Raw genomic sequence first — 23650 nt, 5'->3', positions numbered from 1 at the left:
TTCTGACAATTGTTTCATATTAAGGTTTAGACAGATGCTTTCAACAAACCTATTTCCTCCTCCAGACTGCATTGTTCTGCCAAGTATATCTCCTGGTTCTGAGACCAATATATATCTGCAATATTTATTATGTGATCTAGAACAAAATATGTGCAGAATGAAGCTTACATTGTATTCCCCAAATGAAACCTTCATATGTAAAAACATGGGGAGAGGCTGGCGGATCTGTGCCATGTGTATGATATATGTTCACCTCTTACAGCTGGCATTAATAACCATTCCCTATTGCCTTTGCAGCGGGTAAGATCTGGCAGAGACGGGAGCGGCCGTAGTCGGAGAGATGGCAGAGAGGGCAGCGCAAGCAGTGGTAAGGCCTGTGGTGACCACATAAATGTTTTTGCCAGTACAGTACAGAAGCTGGTATTTAGGCAATGCCGCCATCGGTGACCCAGCATCCCAGTCCTTCCTTTCTCCTGTCCTCCTCAGACTAGCATGCCTACCCATAGGCCAGTATGGAGTGCAGTTAGCAGGACATGGAGGTGCTTACTATAGGATGACCATCAGGATTTGTATCTTGTGCAGGTTCAAGTAACCTATAGTTCTCCCAAGTGTGATGGATCTACAAATCCCTGCCTGTGTTTGCTTTAGTGTAAATGTTTTACTACCTGCCCTTTCTAAAGGAGTCATGGGCAAGCTGTGGCACCACAAGCCTCAGCATACACTGCCAGCTTATGGCAGGGCATGTTAGGATTTGTAGTTCCATCAAGACTGGATTTACAGGTTACTGCAGCCTGTTATACATAACTGCATACTAATATAATAAGAGTAAGAAAAAGCATCCAGAGAGGTCGTAACGTTATAAAAGAATAGTGGCAATAAGAGATGATATTTATCAGAACAGAATGCCCCTCAATCCTTTAATAAAACCCCTAATGATACTTTTGTGAATAGATGTAATGTGCTCCAACCCAGTGAAGCAAGTATAAAGTTACCAAGGTGTGCACGTGTCACCGTTCTATGACATAAGCCACTTACAGTAAGTGGTGTCATTCTGTTATGCATTAGGTGAGTGACACAGCCATGGTAACCAGATTACAGGAAAGAACTCAGCTGCTGTTACAGTTCTGCCACATTCAGGATATAGTGCTACTAATGCTTATAGATGTGAAATATTCCCCTATGGGGCAGATGCAGTTACACGTGAGCTGCCTGCCGGACTGGCTTCTCTTGCTTGTTTCTGCGCCTAGGGGATGAGTGTAGAACTCCTTACAATAATGACTGTTACATACACATGTAGCAAAGCTTCTTGCATGTAACTGAATCTGTCCCTGTGTCTGGTAGCAGTGATTAACGAGTTCTTTCTGCCAGGTAATTTTTCTTCTTAAAGACTTTTCATTTTGATCCATTTCACCAGGAGTGTGGGCTAAGCTAGGTACACACTATACAGCTGTCGGGCCGACCTGACAGATTGTTTATTGTGCGTCACTGCACCAGGGACCGACAGTCCAGATTGTGTAGTCTGCTCCCGATATAGCGTGTGCTGCACACACACTATGTCATTCCTGTCTGTGTACGGACCCTGGCCGATGTCTACTGTATGGAGACACTATTGGTGAGATGATTTGAAATCAAAGGGAAAATGATTATTGGGTAGTGTGTATATGCTGTACATCAGGATCGTTTAGGTCAGTCTGAATCTGTCTACGTTGGGCGAAATCTTATAGTGTGTACCTGGCTTTAGACCATGCGTTGGATGGATTTAATTTGGTTGAGGGGAGGGGGGGTGTTTGTCACATATAAACATACCTGTAATGTATGCAATATATGTATGTGCTGGCTGTCTGACCCCAGGGATCAGCGCTATGTGTTTCACAGCTGCCGCCGCTGCTGCACTCGGGACGCAGCACTTAGCTTGGCCTTCATGGACCAGCTTTAACCCAGTGGATGTAAAGGACATTGCTGAAATTGCTCGGATTTTGCGTCCTACCACCTGTGATCTGGACCCTGCCTCAACCAAGCTTCTAATAGGTTGTATGGATATAATTGGTCCTGTCTTTGCAGACAGGCATTTTTCCTGGACCCCTAAAGGAAGCAATTGTTAGACCTCTTTTTAAAAAACCTAATTTAGATCCCGACTGCATGACCAACTACAGACCGGTATCAAACCTTCTTTTTCTAGGAAAGGTTATTGAGAAAGTGGTTGCAAATCAACTGGAAACCCGCTTGACAACCCAAGATATTTATGATCCATTCCAATCAGGATTCAGAAGAAGACATAGCACTGAAACAGCCCTGGTGTGTGTGTTAAATGATCTTCTGATGGCAAGAGACAGAGGTGACTGTTCAATATTAATCCTTCTGGATCTCTCTGCAGCATTTGATACCGTGGACCATGGGCTTCTGATTGAGCGACTGATACATTTTGTGGACTGGATGGCACAGTCCTAAGCTGGTTCAAATCATTTCTCACAGGTAGGTCACAGAGAGTACCGTCTGGAGTATACTCATCACCATCAGTGCCATTGCCATGTGGTGTTCCACAAGGTTCTATACTATCCCCCATGCTTTTTGCAATATACATGCTCTCGCTGGGTGAAATAATCAGGCGACATGGGCTGATCTACCACTGCTATGCAGATGATACACAACTGTACTTGTTCTTTGCTCCGGGCACTGATAACCCAATAGCAACCCTAAATGGCTGTCTAGCTGAACTCCAGGAGTGGATGAGTGCCAGTTGGCTGTGACTGGATAAAACAGAGGTCCTTATGATAGGACCGCAACATCAAAGGACAAGACTGCAACATAGCCAACCAACTGGACTTACACTCGGGGATTCAGAATTACAAACCACTGATCGTGTGCGGAATCTTGGCGTTGTCCTGGATGGTGGCTTGACACTTAAACATCAGATATCAGCCGCAATCAAATCCTCATTATTTCACCTGAGGATCATAGCCAGAATCAAGCACTTAATTCCCTCAGATGATCTGCCAAAAGTCATACATGCATTTGTATCATCTCGATTAGACTACTGTAATGCCCTCTACCTTGGTCTCCCATCAAAAGAATTGCACCGCTTACAGCTGGTGCAAAACACACTGCCATGCTGTTAACCGACCAGCCCCGTTCTAGCCACATAACACCCATCCTCTGCTCCCTTCAGTGGCTGCCTGTAAGATGGCGAATCATCTTCAAGATTGGCTTATTGAGTTTCAAAGCATTACATGACCAGGGCCCAAGGTACCTGAAGTAGCTTCTGACCCCATACTGCCCCACTCGATTACTGCAATCTGGGGGTCGAGTTTTTAGTCATGCGTCTCCGACTCTATAGAACTCACTTCCCTGCACAGTGCGAGAGGCCCCAACTATAGAATCCTTCAAAAGTAGACTCAAGATTTTCCTGTTTACTCAAGCATTTCCATAATGTCCCTTTAGTATCTTCATGCTTCTGTATTTTATGAAAAGCTTCTGTACTTCATTATTTTCTGTACTATATTATGCTTTGTATCTGTTAAGCGCCTTGAGAAAGAGTGCTATATAAATAAAATTATTATTATTATTATTATTATTATTATTATTATGTATAAGCATCGATGACAGAGAACCAGATGGTTTTCCATCATTTATGATGCACAAGCAACTAATTTTTTTTTTTTTTAATAAAGTGTCAGGACACTGAGCTTAACCCCGCCCCCGTCACTCCCACGAAGCTCCGCTCCTGGTCTCTCATTGGCCCACATCCTACTGAATTGTAACGTAGGGTGTCCATCGGTGGGTGGAACCATTGATGGATCCCTTGCAGATGGTTTCACACTATTGATGTTACTCATTGATGGTGACCATCAATTGATAACCTACCAAAGGTCATCCCTAGCATAAGCCCAACCTCCAAGACCCCTATTGGCTAATTTGACAGGAGTCTGGGGGGCGGGTTGCGGCAGTGGCAGCTGGGAAACACACAGACAGTGCTGATCCCCGGGAGCAGGCAGCCAGTACGTATATTACATGCAACATTACAGGTATGTGTATGTGTTCACTTCCACCCCTCCATGTTCATACGTGAACCTATCGGCTACACTATGTGGAGTCATTTTATGGGCTAAACGAATATTTATGAGAGTATAGCCTTAAATAGTGGACCAGACCACATAGATGTGCTCAGTCAACTTTTAATTTTGAGAGAAGTTATTGAAATGGTTCAAATGCTTAGGTTTCTGCTGCGGGGTACACTGGGCTCCACAAGGAATGGACAGTGGGGTGTAGAGTAGGATCTTGATCTGAGGCACCAACAGGCTCAAAGCTTTGACTGTTCCCAGAATGCATAGCGCCGCCTCCTATATCACCCCGCCTCCCTGCACAGGATCTCCGTTTTGTAGTTGGTGCTGCATTAGCAGGCACTTAACAGAGGGGCTGCTCCAGGCAGCTCAAGAAGAGCTTTTTTCTGAGGAAAAAAGTGAAGACTCCAAGGGCAGCAGCAGTGTTACATGTCAGTGGACATTCACGGCTGCAGCTCCGGCTCTCCCCAGCGGCGCTGTACACTCCCGAGCCCTGGTTGCCGGGTACCTACAGCAGGAGGCTCCGGTTTTCTTCTTGTCAGGCACACACGACGGGGGCTCTCCGGGATTGCGTGGCCGCGCTTCGGGAGGTGGTAAGTGGGCGACCGGGACCCGGTCTTTATCGCGATCCGGCGCGGTCAGTGGGAGGCGGGCCGCGCGCGCTGGCGGTGGACACTGTGGCAGTACAGGCGATCCCACTAGATCACCAGGGCATGGGACAGGTCAGGTTTTCTCTGTAAACCGTTTTATTAGAGCCCGCAGTACCCGGTGGTTTTGCCAGCAGGGGGATAGAGTTTGGACCTGAAGCCCCTCCCCCAGCCCCAGGGCGCCATTTTCTGCAAATGTTCCCGCCCTGGAGCTGCATATCTGTCTCTCCCTTACTCCCTGGCAGTGTCTGCGGCGCCATTATCCCTCAGCTCACTGTTCCTAGGAATGCTTGGGCAAATCCTTCTATGTAAAGCCGCCTGGTTGTCAGTGCTGTGACTTTACAAGACACTTAAGTATTCTATCTGCCTTTTTTAGTCAGTGTTAGTTAAGAAAGAGTGCACTTAGTCAGGGTTTCCTAGTACAATTACCCTGTGATATACATCCAGTTCTTACTGTGTACTGTTATATCTATTGTTATATAGCTGTGTAAGCTAATCCAGTGCAGTATTATTGTTAGTAATTACCTCTGCATTGTACAGACTGTGACTATTTGTGTGTGCATTTGATAGCTGAGTGGTGTCCATTTCGTGTCTTTCATTCAACCTGCTATTCCTATATTCTATAACCTGAGGAGGCTTGGTGCGTCAGGTTTTATCTAATATAGGATTTTCACAAAGATATACTGTATTACGTATTTTTCTCTGTGATTTACTCACCATATCTCTCCTTTATCTCTGCTGGTGCTGACTACACTGCGCAGGGGTTTGGGCTAGAGGTATTGTGCTGCTGACAAATTGTACTGTGTTACCTGATACTGCAAGTTATATCATGTCTGCTTCTGAGGGTAACGGTTCTGGGGCTGAACACACTGCCGGTGTTGCTGAAGCCGCAGATACCTATGAGGAGAGTATAGCAGCTTTGGGCTCTGGTTCTGGAGGCTGCTTGCCCCCCAGCGTGACGGTGGCAACGGGGGCAAATAATGACCCGCGTGGGCTGCTTTTTCCACGCTTCTGCATACGCTAGTTCATAAACTAACACCCCCTATGGGACCCCCAATGCCGGTGCAACCGTTTGTGGTCCCTGCAGCTAACCCTCCGTGGGCGGACGATTTATCTGCTCAAATAAAGAAGTTGAACCAGTCCCTGACTACTAAAAAGTCTGACCGTTGCTCGCCTACGTCCAAGGGGTCCTCTAAGCGCTTGTCTCCTCACAATCCACTGCTGTCACTGACACCTCGTCGGATGAAGACGGCACTTACACTGACCCCACAGGTTCTGACTCGGATACGGCTGATGGGGAGGGTGGTTCACATGTGGATGTTCCTGATCTTTTGGAGGCTATTAAGTTAATTTTACAGATTACGGATGATCCCGAGCCATCCGTTCCTCCTAAGAAACCAGATAGGTTCAAGCGTCAGAAGGTGATTAAACAAGTTTTTCCTCACTCTGACCACCTAATTGATATACGTCAGGAACCCTGGAAAAACCCGGGTACGAAGTTTGTGCCTCAAAAGAAGATGCTGGCTCGCTATCCCCTCGCGCCGAAGCTGTCTAAGAATTGGGAAACGCCTCCTCCAGCGGGCTCACATGTGGCTAGTATGGTGGTTTCCTCAGCTCTACTGGTCACCACCGTCACGTCTCTAAAAGAGCCTACGGATAAACGTGTGGAGGGTTGTCTGAAAGCGATTTACACCCTCATGGGTGCTGCACAAAGGCCCATTATTGCAGCTACTTGGGCTGCAGAGGCCATTGAAGCATGAGCCTTGGAGTTAGATGCTGAAATCTCCTCTGACCATGCTGGACAATGCTTGTCATATATTGTCACAGCTTCTCGTTATAGGAGGCGGCTTCTGATGCCGGTATCCTGGCAGCCAAGGCCTCTACTACGTCAGTCCTGGCTCGCCGGATATTGTGGCTGAGATCCTGGTCTGTGGATCTGGACTCTAGAAAAACCCTGGAGGTACTCCCTTTTAAGGGAGATATTCTGTTTGGGGAGGATTTAAATAAGATTGTGGCTGACTTGGCTACTGCCAAAACTGCATGTCTGCCAAGTACTGCTCCTTCTGTGTCGAAGGCTAAAGGTACTTCCTTTTGCCCTTTTCGTCCTTCAGGTAAAGCAAAAGGTCAGGCGTACAACAAGCAGGCCTGCACTTCCAAACCTGGTAAGCCTAAGCCCAAAAGAGCCTGGGCGGCCCGTCAGCCAGCTTCCAAGACAGATAAGCCTGCCGCATGACGGGGCGGGCCTCCCTCTGGGGGATCCCAGGGTGGGGGGCCGGCTTCTAGGGTATACCCAGGGATGGTTGAAGACCACTTCAGTTGCCTGGGTACGGGAAGTCGTCACTCGATGTTACGCCATAGCCTTCAAAAACCGACCCCCTCATCGATTTTGCCAGACAGATGTCCTGTTGGACAAGACAAAGGCAAACACTCCTGTGGACTTCATGGTCTCCCTGGATATACAGGATGCTTACCTGCATATTCCTATAGCAGTGTCTCATCAGCAATACCTGAGATTTGCGATTGGCAACTGCCATTACCAGTTTCGGGCGTTACCTTTTGGTTTAACAACGGCTCCGCGAGTCTTTACAAAAGTCATGGCGGTGAAGACGGTGGTACTCCGCCGTCAAGGGGTCAGGATACTGCCGTATTTGGACGACTTGTTAATCCTGGCAAATTCCCCAGAACTTCTCCTGCGTCATCTAGATGTGACGGTCCGGTTTCTGCAAGCCCACGGGTGGCTCATCAACTGGAAGAAGTCATCCCTGATCCCTGCTCAGAGCATGGTGCATCTGGGAGCACTATTGGACACTCACAACCAGCGGTTGTTCCTGTCTCAGGAGAAAGTCCTGAAACTTCAGGATAGGATTCGTTGCTTCCTATCTCGTCCGCAAGTGTCGATACATTCGGCGATGCAGGTGCTGGGCCTCATGGTGTCAGCATTCGACATGGTGGAGTACGCTCAATTTCACTCTCGCCCTCTCCAGCGGCTGATTCTAGCCAAATGGGACGGCCTGCCTCACCGGATCAGGTCTCAAATGATCTCATTGAGTCCGGAGGTCCATCTGTCGCTGCTCTGGTAGCTCCGGGACCAACAACTGTGCAGGGGCCGTCCGTTCTGGATATCTGACTGGGTCCTGTTGACGACAGATGCCAGTCTAAGAGATTGGGGCGCGGTGCTGGAGAAACACTCCCTTCAGGGGCGGTGGACCAAGGAGGAGTCTCTCCTCTCGATCAATATTCTGGAGTTGCGGGCGGTCTTCAAGGCCTTGAACCTAGCCCAGCATTTAATTCAGAACCGTCCTGTTCAAGTACAGTCGAACAACGCCACCACAGTGGCTTACATAAATCATCAAGGCGGCACTCGAAGCCGTTTGGCAATGAAGGAAGTCTCACGGATTCGACAGTGTGCAGAACGCTATCTACCGGCCATAGCGGCAATATTCATTCCGGGAGTCCTGAATTGGGAAGCGGACTTTCTTAGTCGTCAGGACATGCATGCCGGCGAGTGGGGCCTACATCCAGAAGTGTTTCAACTCCTAGTGGAAAGGTGGGGCCTTCCAGACGTAGATCTGATGGCGTCTCAACACAATCACAAGGTTCCGGTCTTCGGAGCAAGGACAAGGGATCCTCAAGCAGCATTCGTGGATGCGCTGGCGGTACCGTGGAGGCTTCGGCTGCCGTACGTGTTCCCTCTGGTGTCACTCCTGCCCAGGGTAATTTCGGAAGTTCAAGCAAGAAAAAGGAATTGTGCTCTCATAGCTCCAGCGTGGCCCAGACGGCACTGGTTCTCAGACCTGCAAGGCCTATCGTCAGAGCATCCAATTCTACTTCCACAACGCCCAGACCTCCTCGTTCAGGGCCCCTGTGTCTACCAGGACCTAGCCCGGGTGTCTTTGACGGCGTGGCTCTTGAAGCTTCCGTCTTAAGGGCTAAAGGGTTTTCTGAGGCGGTCATTCAAACTATGTTGCGGGCCCGGAAACCGGCTTCGGCTCGGATTTACTATAGGGTCTGGCATTCTTACTATGGCCCTCATTCCGAGTTGTTCGCTCGCTAGCTGCTTTAGCAGCATTGCACACGCTAAGCCGCCGCCCTCTGGGAGTGTATCTTAGCTTAGCAGAATTGCGAACGAAAGATTCGCAAAATTACGAATAGAAATTTCTTAGTAGTTTATGAGTAGCTCGACACTTACTCTGCCACTGCGATCAGTTCAGTCAGTTTCGTTCCTGGTTTGACGTCACAAATACACCCAGCGTTCGCCCAGGCACTCCCCCGTTTCTCCAGCCACTCCCGCGTTTTTCCCAGAAACGGCAGCGTTTTTTCACACACACCCATAATACAGCCAGTTTCCGCCCAGAAACACCCACTTCCTGTCAATCACACTACGATCACCAGAACGAAGAAAAATCCTCGTAATGCTGGAGTAGAATACCTAACTTTTGAGTAAAATAACTAAGCGCATGCGCTCTGCGAACCATGCGCATGCACAGTAAGCGACTAATCGCAATATAGAGAAAATCGGCAACGAGCGAACAACTCGGAATGAGGGCCTTTGTTTGGTGCGCATCTAACGATTATGACGCTTCCAAGTTTAGTATAGCTAAGTTATTGGCTTTTCTTCAGCAGGGCCTGGACTTAGGCCTGCGTCTGGCCTCCCTCAAGGTTCAAATATCTGCCTTGTCGGTGTGGTTTCAGAGATAAATTGCGACCTTACCTGATGTGCTTACCTTTACTCAGGGCGTGTTGCGTATCCAACCTCCCTATGTCCCGCCTGTGGCTCCTTGGGACTTGTCGGTGGTTTTGGAGGCGTTACAAGTGTCTCCGTTTGAACCTCTTGGTTCAGCTGACCTTAAGTGGCTTTCCCTTAAGTTGGTGTTTCTGCTGGCTATTGCTTCAGCTAGAAGAGTGTCGGATTTGGGTGCCTTGTTCTGTAGGTCCCCATATCTGATATTTCACCGTGACCGGGCGGTACTTAGGACTCGTCCCGGCTATCTATCTAAGGTGGTTTCTTCGTTCCACCTTAATCAGGAGATTGTAGTTCCGGCACTTGTTTCTCCTGATCTGTCTCCCAAAGAGCGGTCTTTGGATGTGGTACGGTCTCTCCGTATCTATGTGAAGAGAACTGCTCCTATTAGGAAATCTGATTCTCTTTTTGTTGTGTTTGGGTTTCACAAACGGGGCTGGCCTGCTCACAAGCAAACTCTGGCCAGATGGATTAGAATGGTGATTGCACATGCTTATGTGAAGGCTGCTCCTGATCACATTAAGGCCCATTCTACTCGGTCTGTTGGACCTTCTTGGGCGGCCCAACGTAGTGCGACCCTTGAACAATTGTGCAAGGCGGCTACGTGGTCCTCTGTGAACACGTTCATAAGGTTCTATGCCTTCGATACTGTCGCTTCCCTGGATGCTTCCTTTGGACGCCGGGTTCTTGTGCCCGTCACAGTGCATCCCCTCCCATAAGGAACTGCTTTAGGACAACCCCATTGCCCATTCCTTGTGGAGCCCAGTGTACCCCGCAGCAGAAAATGAGTTTTATGGTAAGAACTTACCTTTGTTAAAACTCTTTCTGCGAGGTACACTGGTCTCCACAAGGCGCCCACCCTGACGCACTTAGCTTCTTTGGGTTGGTATGGCATTAGCCGCTGACACGTCTCCTGTCGCGAGAATGCGGTGTTGTGGCTACTAACCGTTGTCGTCTCTTTTCCTGCTACTGCATTGGACTGGTTAACTAAAAACTGAGATCCTGTGCAGGGAGGCGGGGTGATATAGGAGGCGGCGCTATGCATTCTGGGAACAGTCAAAGTTTTGAGCCTGTTGGTGCCTCGGATCAAGATCCTACTCTACACCCCATTGTCCATTCCTTGTGGAGCCCAGTGTACCTTGCAGAAAGAGTTTTAACAAAGGTAAGTTCTTACCATAAAACTCATTTTTTTTCTGCTCCAAACACAAAGTCCTTGTTTCATGAAGCCACATGGTGAACATGGGATAACCTGTTGGTAACACATAGGCTAAAATGGACCATGAGCCTTTCTGTCCTGTATTGTATAGGCACTGTTGTCCAGTGACCACTATGGGTGATCATGATGCAGCAGTTACCATGCTGATATACGGTAACACCGGCTGCTCACAAGCCCATCCTGAGCGCTAGGCATTCACAAAGCTGATTTATAGAAGCAAATAATACCAGACCGTAAAGGACCGCCAAGCTAAAACATACTGTAGCTGCCATATATAAACTACCAGCAACAGTCGCAATTCAAAGTTTTTAAAGTGAATTGTAAATGTACGTCACGTGTGATATGGCATTCCCAGAATATATGGACAGTATACAGCTGAAATCTCCTAGGGATAAGAAGTGGTATTGCCACATGGGCAGTTACACTGCCAGAGAGGGAACAATGCATCTGTTATTGCTGAAATGTGAAAAAGTCTTTCCAGATGTCTGTCCTAGAGGCTTGTGGAATTGGTACCCGCTGCATGCAGATACAGTATGAGCGCGGAGAGAGGAGACATCCAGCGCAGCCTGACTGATGTAGGCCCAGGAAATGTTGCTGCATAGGAGAAGCAACATTTACACACGTGCAGATAGATCTATGGGGAATAATTATAAAACATTCTAAACAACAACAATAAATGCTAAATGTCCCACATTTATAAAACGCAAAATCCTCTTATTCCATATGCTGAATTCCGTGTTCTGCCCTAATACTGTGTCTGTTGTAGTGTTATTTGAGAGTGGGAGCTTACATGTATGTAGGCCATGGGTGGGTAGCATCTAAAAGGATCATCAATTGCACTTTAACCTCTAAAATGCACTTTGCTCCATTTGCCTAGTACCCCTTTGTCTGCCCCAATAATAACACACTAGCTCACTGACGCTAGGGTTAGGCCACATCCCCAAGCAAATTTGTGTTAATGTTCTGTGGAAAGGCCATTCGAGCCTCATGTGGATGAATGACTTTATGTTGCTCATTTAGGTTTTGCAGATGCCCCCTAAACATTGACGCATTAAGAAACCGCCTAGTTTCACCTTACGGATAGAGCCGCTATGATTGGAAGACAGGTCTGGGAGGAGACCATGGCATTATGGGACAGATGTAAAAGTAATATATATGTGTTGTGAATAGTATGTCCTTCCAGCCGGAATGTTACCACCTCTATAAATAAGGCTATCATAAATAATGATGTCCTATCACATTACATTTCTCATCTCGTAATGTAAACATTAAACAAATCTGCTGTAATTATTAATGGCGCAGGTTAGTGTGCGTGTAAATATAACGTGTAAGTGATGCTCACAGGCAGTGGTACATGTGGAAAGGATAATGGCTGCCTCTTTACAAATGTAGATGAACAATTGTAGTGAAGGGGTTAACTTTCCATAACTGCAGCTTACACCCATTTATGCCGGGAGATTTATATGAGCTGCCTGGAACACAAGCTTCATTCAGGTTCCTGCATGTAACGTTTCAGGGCAGCGTTCCCAGTCCCTCTATGTATTTGGATGCTGAGATCACACCCTATTTAAAACACCTTAATATGTAGGAAATGTTTTATTACTCTCCATGAAATACAGCAACTATATGTAGACAACCCGTGACTTTGGTCTACCATGGTGGTATTTGTAGTTCCTTAACCGCTAGAAAGCCACAGGTTGATCAAGTCTGATTTAAACAAGTATTCGGCATATGATTCGGGTGTGAAACCTGATGTGACCCACAGAACCCACTTGCTCTCACTCTGTAACTTGCACTAGAAGTAAAAGCTTGTTACTATGGTTCAGTGTAAGTGAGAGCTATAGACTGGGTCATAACTAGGAATAAAGGGGCCCATAGCAAAGTATGAGGGGCCACCTCCGAACACACCCGACAATGCTATATGCCGCTGTCCTGCATATAGCAGGCAGGGTAAGCTGTATACTCCTAGCACCCGATCACTGATTTGTGCTGAGAATATAGCAGCTGCGTGCACAGAGCAGTCCCGCACTCTTCTGTCAGGAATATAGGATTTATAGTGTGCGCTATGAGCTGGGAAACAGTGTGATAGCACAGAGCTCACTAGGCTACTATACATGGGTGAGCAAAGCTCACATAGGGCCTAATTCAGAGTTGATCGCAGCTGCAAATTTGTTAGCAGTTAGCAAAACCATGTGCACTGCAGGGGGGGGCAGATATAACATTTGCAGAGAGAGTTAGATTTGGGTGGGTTATATTTTTTCTGTGCAGGGTAAATACTGGCTGCTTTATTTTTACACTGCAAATTAGATTGCAGATTGAACACACCACACCCAAATCTAACTCTCTCTGCACATGTTATATCTGCCTCCCCTGCAGTGCACATGGTTTTGCCCAACTGCTAACAAAAATCCTGCTGCGATCAACTTGGAATTACCCCCCCATGTGCACTGCAGGGGGGCAGATATAACATGTGCAGAGAGAGTTAGATTTGGGTGGGGTGTGTTTAAACTGAAATCTAAATTGCAGTGTAAAAATAAAGCAGCCAGTATTTACCCTGCACAGAAACAATATAACCCACCCAAATCTAACTCTCTCTGCAAATGTTATATCTGCCCCCCCCTGCAGTGCACATGGTTTTGCTAACTGCTAACAAATTTGCAGCTGCGATCAACTCTGAATTACCCCCATAGACTGCCAGCTCCAATCTCACAAGGCCTCTCATTGTAGGTCCAAGGATAGTAAAATTCAGTATCTTGTGTGAGAGAAGTCTCATTTTTTGATCTGCATCATGAAATGTGCTCACAAGCAGTCATGTGACAAAGTGTACGTATTGTTCAACCCTTTGACTTACCTGCCTCTATGGCAAATAAGGGGAACACCTGCCACCTGTCTGGGATCGATATATAAAACTTGACTAAAATAGATCAGAAGTTTGGTGTGTTGAGAGTCTGTAATGGAAGGATCAGTAGAATAGTCTTTGGAACTGGACTTAGAACTAGGCTTTGAAATGGGACTAATGAAACTGGACACCGGGCTGGAGCCGGCTGGGACTGGTATTGCTTGGAACGGAATTGCTTAAAACCAGACTGGAACCAGAATTGCTGGGATACGGGCAATGAGCACTGGATACAAGATGGAGACTCGGAGAATGAATGCTGAGGAGCACAGAGGGTGTGTCCACAGAACATGCTGTGAGAGACATTGCACTGAAGTCCCAACGGTGCCCAGATCAGTAAGTGATGAGGTCAATGGCTGAGGCCTCCAGAACATTTTGTGACTATTGGTTACACAAATGCTGGCCCCACACATGACACAGTCATCATATGTATGGGCTCCATCAAATTCAAATTGGAGAAACGTTTGGCAGTGAAATGCCATCCAAGTGCAATGTGCCACTTTCCAAATTGTCTTTCAGACTGCCCCCTGCACGGACCAAATTACCCATCTGCTTTCTTAAAAAGAAAAAATTAAAACTTGCCTGTTCTTCCAATTAGAGTCTGTGAGGGATTTCTCCTTCATCCACTAGGGGCCACTGGAGTGTAGTTACAATGGGGAGATAGTAGGTGGTATTGGTAGCTGGCACTTTAAAAATTCTCACACTGTGGCTAGCTCCTCCCCTACTATCTCCCCTCCAAGCCAGTCTTAGTTAAGTGCCCGAGGTAGCTGGTTCACTTGGGTTTAGCTGAAGAATTTTCTTCTTTTTTCTTTATTATTTTATTTTTCTTACACACACTCACAGACTGGCAGCTCTGCCACTGCCAGTCTGCACCGTGGGAGCTGCCGGCGGGGTCCCATCGCAGCTGCGTGCGGCTAGGGATGGGCCCCGGCTGAGGGAGACACTGAGCTCTCCTGAGTTGGCGGACACCGCTGCGTGCGGCGCGTGTCGCGGCCACTCCATCCAGCAGAAGATTCCGGCAGCATGGCAGCGGTGAGTATCAAAAATGGTCGGACACCGCTGCGTGCGGCGTGTGTCGGGACCACTCCACCACAGAAGATTCCGGCCGGACGCCGCTGCGTGCGGCGTGTGTCGGGGCCGATCCACCAAGAACACAGTGGTGAGTGAAGTGTACTTTATTTGTGGTGGCTATGTATGTTTTTAGAGCAATGCACTGTGTATTGTTGTACAACCCACTCCAGAAGGGCTCTCTGGGGCTGTAATGTACTTTATTGTATCCTTACCTGTCCTCCTTATGGAGAAACAGACAGGATGATTGGGGGAGACTGAGTATGTGTTTATACAACCCTGACTGAAAAACGGGTGTGTGTCATTCTGATAACCCTCCGCTCCCCCAGCTCCCCGCATCCCCACTCAGCGCGACTCACAGAGCCGGCACAGGGATCCCGCTCGAGCGCAAAGCAATGTTTAAATTTGGCGCCTTGTACGGAGGGGGCGGAGCTAAGTCCCGCTCTGTAGAGCGGGCTCAGCGCAACACTCCCCGGCGGCGGCTAGCAGATACAGGGCTCTACTAGCGCTGTATAGCGGGCTCAGCGCTCCCCGCTCCCCGGCGGTGACTCGCAGGCCCAGCGGAGGGTACAGCTCGCTTCCCGCTTAGTTTTGCAATAAGGCGCCATAGCCGGGGGGCGGAGCTAACTCCCGCTTTGTACAGCGGGCTCAGCATTCTCCGCTCCCCGGCCACTGTTATAGTGTAATAGGCATTTATGTGAGTTTAATGCACATGGTGCTGGGGAGAATGTGATATAGTCAGTGGCTCAGCACTAATCCAGTTATCCACTATATAGATTTTATCGCATAGCCCAGAGGAGTTTCACTCTGGCGGCCATTTCCTCCCTGCACAGACCTGGTTTCATATTTGCAGTGTCTCCTATAGCCCAGTGGGCTAATCTTGCATACTCAGAGACAAATACAAATAAAGTCCCAGGTATATTAACAGATAACCCGCTTTACTCAGCGGGCTCCCAGGTCTCCCCGTCGCTAGGCAACAGACCCTGTCTCTGGGATTTGTAACTTTTCGATACTTCAGGCTGCTGAAATATAGATACATTCCTCCTGCAGTAGAGTCCTCTACCCAGCATTTCCCTACTTGCAAATCAGGGAACCTGCTCTATTACAGTAGCTGGGACTCAGCTCAATAATAATTAAAAGAATCTACTGTGCAGTATTTATTTACCTACGGTGTGTGTGTATATATACATATATAGTTATGTTTGTGCATGTATATATATAGATATATATATTTAAGTGCGTGTAGGTATGTATATAGATATATCCATAAAATACCAGATATAGGGGATAAAACAAAACTTCCGCAATGTTTTCTAATAACATCTTGCACATAACATTTTCCCCCATCTTTCTCACAGGCTGGTCACCATTTTGAAAAGCCAGCGGAACCTCCGAGAAACATCTGGTGCACCTTAATTAGCGGTGCACTAAATACAGGGCGGGGTGTTGCCTTCCCTTTATTATTCCTTGGTGTCACTAGTTACTAATGCTATTTGTAATTGTGGAATGCGTGTAAGGCATCAGACAGATAGCGCTGCGGCTCAGTACGCTAGTAGCGGGTATCTGAACAGGGGTTTGAATCCAAACAAAACTTTAAGGAGAACTCCTATAGCCTAGGGCTAAGACTCCTGTCCCACAGCGCAGCGTTACTGGTTCAGGTCTCCGCTGCTCCAGAAAGTTTATTTTAATCGTATCGGTCACTACACATTATAGTGCAGACCTTACGTAGGGCTCTGTTTATTTAACCCACCTTTTCTCCTTTCGTTTGTCTCTCCTGGGATAGTCGAAGAATTCCCTCTGAGGTGTGAAGTATGCGGCGGAGCCATCTGCTTCGCCCTCCACGCACCTGCACACCCCTGTTTGATCAATGATGCAGGTAATGTCACTATTAACCAGACAATAGCTCATCAGGTAAGCCCTTGGACTTTGGTTTCCAAGGTCACAGGATCAAATCACAGCGGGACCAAACACACCTTTCCAAAAAGAAACTTTGCTAACATTCCATGCATTACTGATGTCTGTTTTCTGTGGATCTGAACCAGTGTCTCAGAATATACAGGTACATAATACAGCAGTTCATCTGATACTGCAGGTAAAGGAGGAGGACACGTCAAGTCCATCAGAGTTCCACGCCATTGACGAAAATGACAGCGACTGGTTCAGTTTCGGATGAGGGCTCCGGTAGGCGGCCGACAGACACCCGAATACACAATATCAGGTATCAAACAAGGTTTGTTTTCCTATCTTTTCCCCGCAGATGGCAGGAGATGGTATCAGAACCTCTCTAGGGTATACACCTCGGTGTATCGCCGGTCCATCAAGCCGCCGTTTTCCTGAGGCAACCTTGCTCAGGGATCCATCGACATATGCGGCAGCATGGTTCTACCGTGTCCGGAGCAGGTAGGTTGGGGAACAATTGTCCTCTAGGTTACAGGATGCTTCGCATCAGGATCAATTGATACTTTGATACAGGTCAGAATCACGATTCTGCTTTATGTTCCTTGGAGGTCTCCATGTCTACAGACTCGGACCCTGCATCTTCGCTTGGGCTGTCTTAACCCGACGACCTCTGGGGCTGCGACAGTGACAAGTAAACATGAAATCCTACGGGGCAGATGGTTCTGGGGAAGGAACTTTCTGCAGGATTTCTTGAACCAATGGAGGTAGGTCCACTTTGATTTCTCCTACTACTGCCCCAGCTCCAAGACAGACCTTTACTGGTCTTCCCTTTAGATTTTTCCGTGCCCTTTCAGGCTTTTGACTCCACACGGGTGATATCTTCGTCCCCAGGGGTTCTCAGGGTAAAAAGGCTGAAGCAGAGGTTCAACATCCTCGGTCCAGTCTGATTTTATGTCATCCTATACACCCATTACACAGACTTTTCTACCACCTGCAGGGTCCCAGGGTAGGCGCAGGTCGATGGGAGAAGGCTTGGGCGGTTACAACCGTCTCAGGAGTCCCTCGGCATGGGTCGGCTGATTTACGATGACAAGAGAGTCATACTGCAGGCTGCGCTCCATAGGTTTCTAACCGCAAAGGGTGTTGATCCCTGTTTTTCACATATCATTTGAATTAGGACAGTTCTCAGGCCTTTGTTTTCTTTTCACGTTCCGAAGCCAAGTGGCTCGGACAGGCCTATTCTGGCCTTACAATCCTTTTAGTCTGTGATTGCTAGTTTAAACAAGAAAGGGAGTTTTACGTGTCCCTTGTCTTCAGAGATGCCTCTTTACTGATTTCCGTTGGACAGGCTTTTCTCAGATTCCCCCTTAACAGGATTCTCATTTTCACTGTAAGTCCTTTACTCTTCTCTCTTCCGCTCCCACAGAGTTTAGGAAGATAACAGAATAACTCTTTTTCAAGGGCAGTGGGTGACGTTGGTTCCCTAATGGGACAATTTACTGCTACTATCCCACTCTGTACATTAGGTGGCTTCTGAATATCCGGAGGATCCACGAGCTTCTGATTCGACACAGATCCAATTTATGCTCCGCATAGACGTTTCTCAACACGGTCCGTCAGAGGATTTTTCATTCCTCGGCACCAGAGACTCTATTTCTTCAGTCAAGTTGCGACGCAATGAGTGGTCGCCTCCATTCCTCTCGGAGCGGGGGACAACAATCTTGTTTCCAGATCAAGCCACCAGGTCAGACTCCTGGGTGAGGGAACATGCCCCGGAGTTTTTGTCAGCTGGTCCGCTGTGGGCGGAGATTTCGGATCGACCTCAGGGCGTTCTGACTGACTCTTTAACCCTTTATTACTCTTGGACGGCAGTAGCCGTGGAGGCCCTCAGGGCTCCGGGGAGTTTTCTGGTTATTCTATCCTGCCTCCTTTTCTATTTCTACTTCATGTTCAGTAACACAGGAGGGGATTATGCGTGCTAGTCCTCTCGGTGGCGCTGGTTGGGCCACGCATGACTTGAAGATACAGATACGCCTGTTGTCAGTAGAGGAGCCTTGGCTCCTACCTCGACTGGACTGTCTACTTCAACAGGCTCCTTTTTTCTCCTTGTTCAATTTTACACTGGTTTCGGTTACCCGTGTGACTGTTCACGAGACCTCAGAAGGGAGGAGTTCCCTAGTTCGGTTAGGCCTACTGGGCCCCGATTTCAGAAATCTGTTACCTCTTCTCGCTTTTGCCACTTTGGGAAAACTTTATGGGACATAATGAAGATAAAAGGGGTTTTTCCCCCTTCTTCCAGTTACCATTCATCTTTGGTTTCTCTGGGAGGTTTTTTTTTTTTTTGCTCCGCTGCGCTTCAAACCACACTGACCGGAATTTTAGGTCTCTGCCTTTTTCGCTTTTCTTCCAAATGATATTAGCCTAGCGGCCGTAAGTTCGGCCTCTTGTTCAGGGAGTACTCTACTGGCAACTACCCTGGCTATGCTTCGGCCTCAGCGGTCGTTTCTTCCAGAGGGGATGTCCATTTTTCATATAAATCTGACACTAGTGGTTTTCAATCCTCTCTGAATGTTGTCAGGGCTCGTCAACTCTCTCTACAGAGGTCTCAGGCTATTTGATGAAGTGTTTTTTTCTTCTTTGCTCTGGACGATGCTCCCGTACTAAATAGCCGGGGTCCCAGCATATGCTGGACAGTTGGATACATCTGATCATCAGACAGTCTTCTTGGCGGTTACTAGGGAGCCTCCGTTTTCCATTTCAGCGCGCTTTACGCGCATTGTAAGACCTTCGTGGGCAGCCGCCCGCGGGGTCTCCATGAATATTTTGTCGGGCGGCTACTTGGTCAAACCGACATTCGTTTTGTCAAATTCTACAAGTTTGACACTTTTACGGCCTCTGCATCACTGTTTGGCCGAGCAGTTTTTACAGGACTCTCAGCGCTTTCCCACCCGTTTTTTGGGAGCTCTGGGACGTCCCCATTGTAACTACACTCCAGTGGCCCCTAGTGGATGAAGGAGAAATCAGGATTTTGGTACTTACCGATAAATCCCTTTCTCCGATTCCACAGGGGCCACTGGACGCCCGCCCAGCGCTGTTTCTCCTGATTTTTGTTTGATTAACGATTGCAGATCACCATATGACTGCTTGTTGGGTTCAGGCTAGCCTGGTTTTTGTCAGGTTCTGTTCCAGGTTTAGTTTGTGTTCGCCTGGTTTACAGGGCGTCGCTAACCTCCTCTACCTTACGGTTTGTTTATTACAGCTCTCCTCGGGCACAGTTTAACGTAGACTGGCTTGGAGGGGAGATAGTAGGGGAGGAGCTAGCCACAGTGTGAGAATTTTTAAAGTGCCAGCTACCAATACCACCTACTATCTCCCCATTGTAACTACACTCCAGTGGCCCCTGTGGAATCGGAGAAAGGGATTTATCGGTAAGTACCAAAATCCTGATTTTTCAAAAACTATGCACTAATAAGGTGGGTTCCTGAGAGAACAATTCAGATGTCAGTACCACAGACGTCACTGCTTCCAAGCTCTTCCAGATGTTCTACTATCGAATGACAGTTCTCTATTTTCTGTTCACGCTCAATGGACAGCTATTTCCCGTCATGTGGACACATTGACACAAGTGCCAGTCGTGTTTAGGTCTATGTTGAGGCACGGTCTGTGAATGAAACCATATGGATGTTAATGTTTTCCTCAAGAGGTTTCAGATAGTGGTAGGAAACATTGTAACATGGAGTTTGCAACATGACTCCATGTTTAAAAAGACAGTTTCTGCTGAATAAATTGACTTTTTACAGTTATTCTGTTACAGTCTTGAGCGCTGTACTTTGTACATTGCGACCATCAGTCAAGCAACGTCGCTTTGTAATCTTTGTGTAATGCATTGCGTAGATGGTGGTGTGATGAATGATATTACAGGTCGGAAATAATGAGTTATGTATGGGAGTTTTGCAGTAGTCTGACATATTATTTAATACTACAAATTTATATATATATGTGGCGGGCGCAGCAAGCTGCTGTGTGCGCAGCATGGCGAGCGCGGCGAGCCCACAAGGGGCTTACTAGCCCTCTCCCCACTGCCGGCATACTGGTGGCCGGGATGGCGTTGTCCGTATACTGACAGCAGGCATCTCGGCCATCGGTAATTCATACCGAACCCGTTGGAAGATAGTACTGCATAATAAAGACACCATAATAATTTATCTTACGTCCTAGTGGATACTAGGGTTCTGTACTTTAGTACCATGGGGTATAGATCGGGTCCACTGGAACCTGGCAGTGGACCCGATCTATACCCCATGGTACTAAAGTACAGAACCCCAGTATCCACTACGGACTAGGAGAAAAGGAATTACTGGTAGGTGTTAAATTCCCATTTTCCCTACAGGAATTGTAATGTTCAATTTTATTTCATTTTAACTAGCATAATAAAACACATTTTGTATACTGTTAGATTTTAAGATGAAACATGATGGGTGCCATATCTTCAGAAGGATATTAATACATTAGAGACTGTACAAAGAAGGGCAACTAAAATTGTGCATGGCCTACATCACAAAACATACCCAGAAGGACTAAAGGATCTTAATATGTATATTTTGGAGCAGAAAAGGGAAAGAGGGGACGTGATAGATACTTTCAATATTCCAAGGTCCAGGAAGGAAACCTATTTCAAATGAAGAGAAATATTAGAACACGAGGACATACGCTGATACTGGAGGGAGGCAGGATCAGGGGAAACTTGAGGAAAAAGTACTTCACATAAACGGTAGCAGATGAGTGGAATAGCCTCCCATTAGAGGCGGTAGACGCTAAGATAGTAGAGCAATTTAATCATGCATGGGATAGACATAAGTATATACTTACAAAGAGATAAGGATCAAATAGGGTTTGAGGTAACAATTTGGTTAAAATAGGGACAAACTACATGGGCCAAGTGGTTCTTATCTGCCGTCACATTCTATGTTTCTATAATACAAATATTGGTATTTTTGTATTGTTACAGACAGTGGGCAGAGCAGTGGAACCAGTGCTAAAGGAGAACGTCTTAGTGCTAAACTGAAAACCCTACCAGGAGCCAATGACCCCTATGAGACCAGCGCTAATAGAGATATCGGTGAGAAACTTCTAGCCTCATACCTTTCAGTAGTTGGAATAGATTTTCCCTTTTGGAATAAATCGCCATACAGCATAAAATATGTATTCATGTATTTGTGACTTACAAAATGTACTTTGTACACTGATATTTGTTGCTACTCCAATCACAAGGAGTTACTATGGGGGTAATTCTGAGTTGATCGCAGCACCAAGTTTGCTAGCAATTGGGCAAAACCATGCAGGGCCGTCTCAACAGCAGTGTAGGCCCCTGGGCACAGCAATGCACTGGGGCCCCTACCCATCCTCCAGCAGTAGGGGTGGGGGGGTGCTATCAGCGGCAGCTTTGATGTCCCGCGGGCGGTAGGGGGTGTTCTATCTTCCGCTCAGCATGTAGGACCTGGAGCAGTCATTTCTGCTAATTACTCCTTTACTGCACAGATAGGGCTAAACTGTAGAAGCGGACATTGGGCTGAATGAAGGAGCCCTGGTACATGAGTTTTAGGGTGGTAGGGGGTGTTTAATACGTTGGGTAGGGGTGGATAGTGGAGTGGGCTTAATATTTATCATTTTCTGGTGGGAAGGCAGCTTGTTAGACTGCAGATATCTCAAGTTCCTGAAAGAATATTTCTTAGCTTTGAAAACACTAGAGAGTCCCACCTATCAGGAGGTTCTGGAGACTTGGGGATCAGAGTTCAGGTGCCAGAGCAAACCACCGACGAAAACCTAAAACTGCATATTAGGCGTGTGGAGATGGAGCAGGGACCAGATGCTGGAAGGCTGATATCTCTGGTTCTGGGCATAGTAGAGACAAGCTGCCAGTGTATACCAAGAGGGGAGAGTCCCAGCTTTTGGATTATACCCTCAGAAAAACTCAAAGTCAGACAGAACCCAAGATATCTGGCTGGGAAGAGCAATTAACAGGCTTGAATAGGGACCACTGCTTTGAGGTCGGATATCTCCGGTTCCCAAGGGCCGATTTTCAAATATCTGGTACCCCTGGAAAGAGGGGACCCTCAGCTATTAGCCTAGGGCCCTTATACTCCTGGGGCCCTTGGGCAAGAGCCCATTGAGCCCATACGAAAAGACGGCCCTGAAACCATGTACACTGCAGGGGGGGGGGGGGGGGGGGGGGCAGATATAACATTTGCAGAGAGAGTTAGATTTGGGTGGGTTATATTGTTTCTGTGCAGGGTAAATACTGGCTGCTTTATTTTAACACAGTAATTTAGATTTCAGTTTGAACACACCCCACCCAAATCTAACTCTTTCTGCACGTGTTATATCTGCCTCCCCTGCAGTGCACATGGTTTTGCCCAATTGCTAAAAAATTTCCTGCTGCGATCAACTTGGAATTACCCCCAATGTTCACAAACCATTCCTACACGTGACTTTTCTCTTTCTTTACTGTCCTGATGAAGAATTGCTTGGTGTCATCACTGATTAAGTATTATTCTAGAACCCAGAAAATACTAAGATATAGTAACCTCTTTGTATGTTTCCATTTAGATGTTTCATATGTAGACCCTCTGGGCCCCCAGATAGAGAGACCGAAAACTGCTGCACGGAAACGAGTGGAAGAGGAAGAGTTTGCAGATGAAGAATTAGGAGATGACCTTCTCCCTGAATAATTAGTTAATGATTAACTTATGTTTGTGCCTGTTACGGTTCTGTATCTCGTGATCCTGAATTTGTGACTTAATAGATTTATACTTGTTTACTACACTTCTATTGTAAATGCTGGACATTAAATATTTATGTATGTCAAGATACCACAAATTTGTTGTACAGTGTGACATTAAAAAAGATTCTGTCACTTTTATATTTCCCAATTCATTGCTAAGTTACTTTTGTTTTTCTACTGGCACATGTGTATGGAGAAAATAAAGCACTTACCAAAGCTGATTTAAAGTACACACATTCAGATGACTGAATACACTTACATACAGGGCCGAATTAAAAATTATCACGGCCGCCGGCTCTGTGTGACAGCACCGGCTCTTCTGCCATTTGCCAGAAGTGCCAGAT

The 23650-nt window shown here is 47.1% G+C and overlaps 1 protein-coding gene across 1 annotated transcript in view; it reads left to right on the top strand.

Annotated features, from left to right (window-relative positions):
* IFT88 (intraflagellar transport 88) overlaps nucleotides 1-23442 on the top strand; it is a 201417-nt gene extending 177975 nt beyond the window's left edge. The window contains exons 24-26 of the mRNA XM_063951641.1: nucleotides 298-367; nucleotides 21534-21644; nucleotides 23132-23442. Of these exons, the coding sequence (XP_063807711.1) occupies nucleotides 298-367; nucleotides 21534-21644; nucleotides 23132-23253 (303 nt within the window). The 3' untranslated portion in view covers nucleotides 23254-23442. The remainder of the gene's footprint in view (nucleotides 1-297; nucleotides 368-21533; nucleotides 21645-23131) is intronic.
* The last annotated feature ends 208 nt before the right edge of the window (nucleotides 23443-23650 follow it).

This window comes from Pseudophryne corroboree, chromosome 2 (assembly GCF_028390025.1).
Source record: "Pseudophryne corroboree isolate aPseCor3 chromosome 2, aPseCor3.hap2, whole genome shotgun sequence".
Taxonomy (NCBI): domain Eukaryota; kingdom Metazoa; phylum Chordata; class Amphibia; order Anura; family Myobatrachidae; genus Pseudophryne; species Pseudophryne corroboree.
This window is presented reverse-complemented; position numbering and strand designations above follow the sequence as displayed.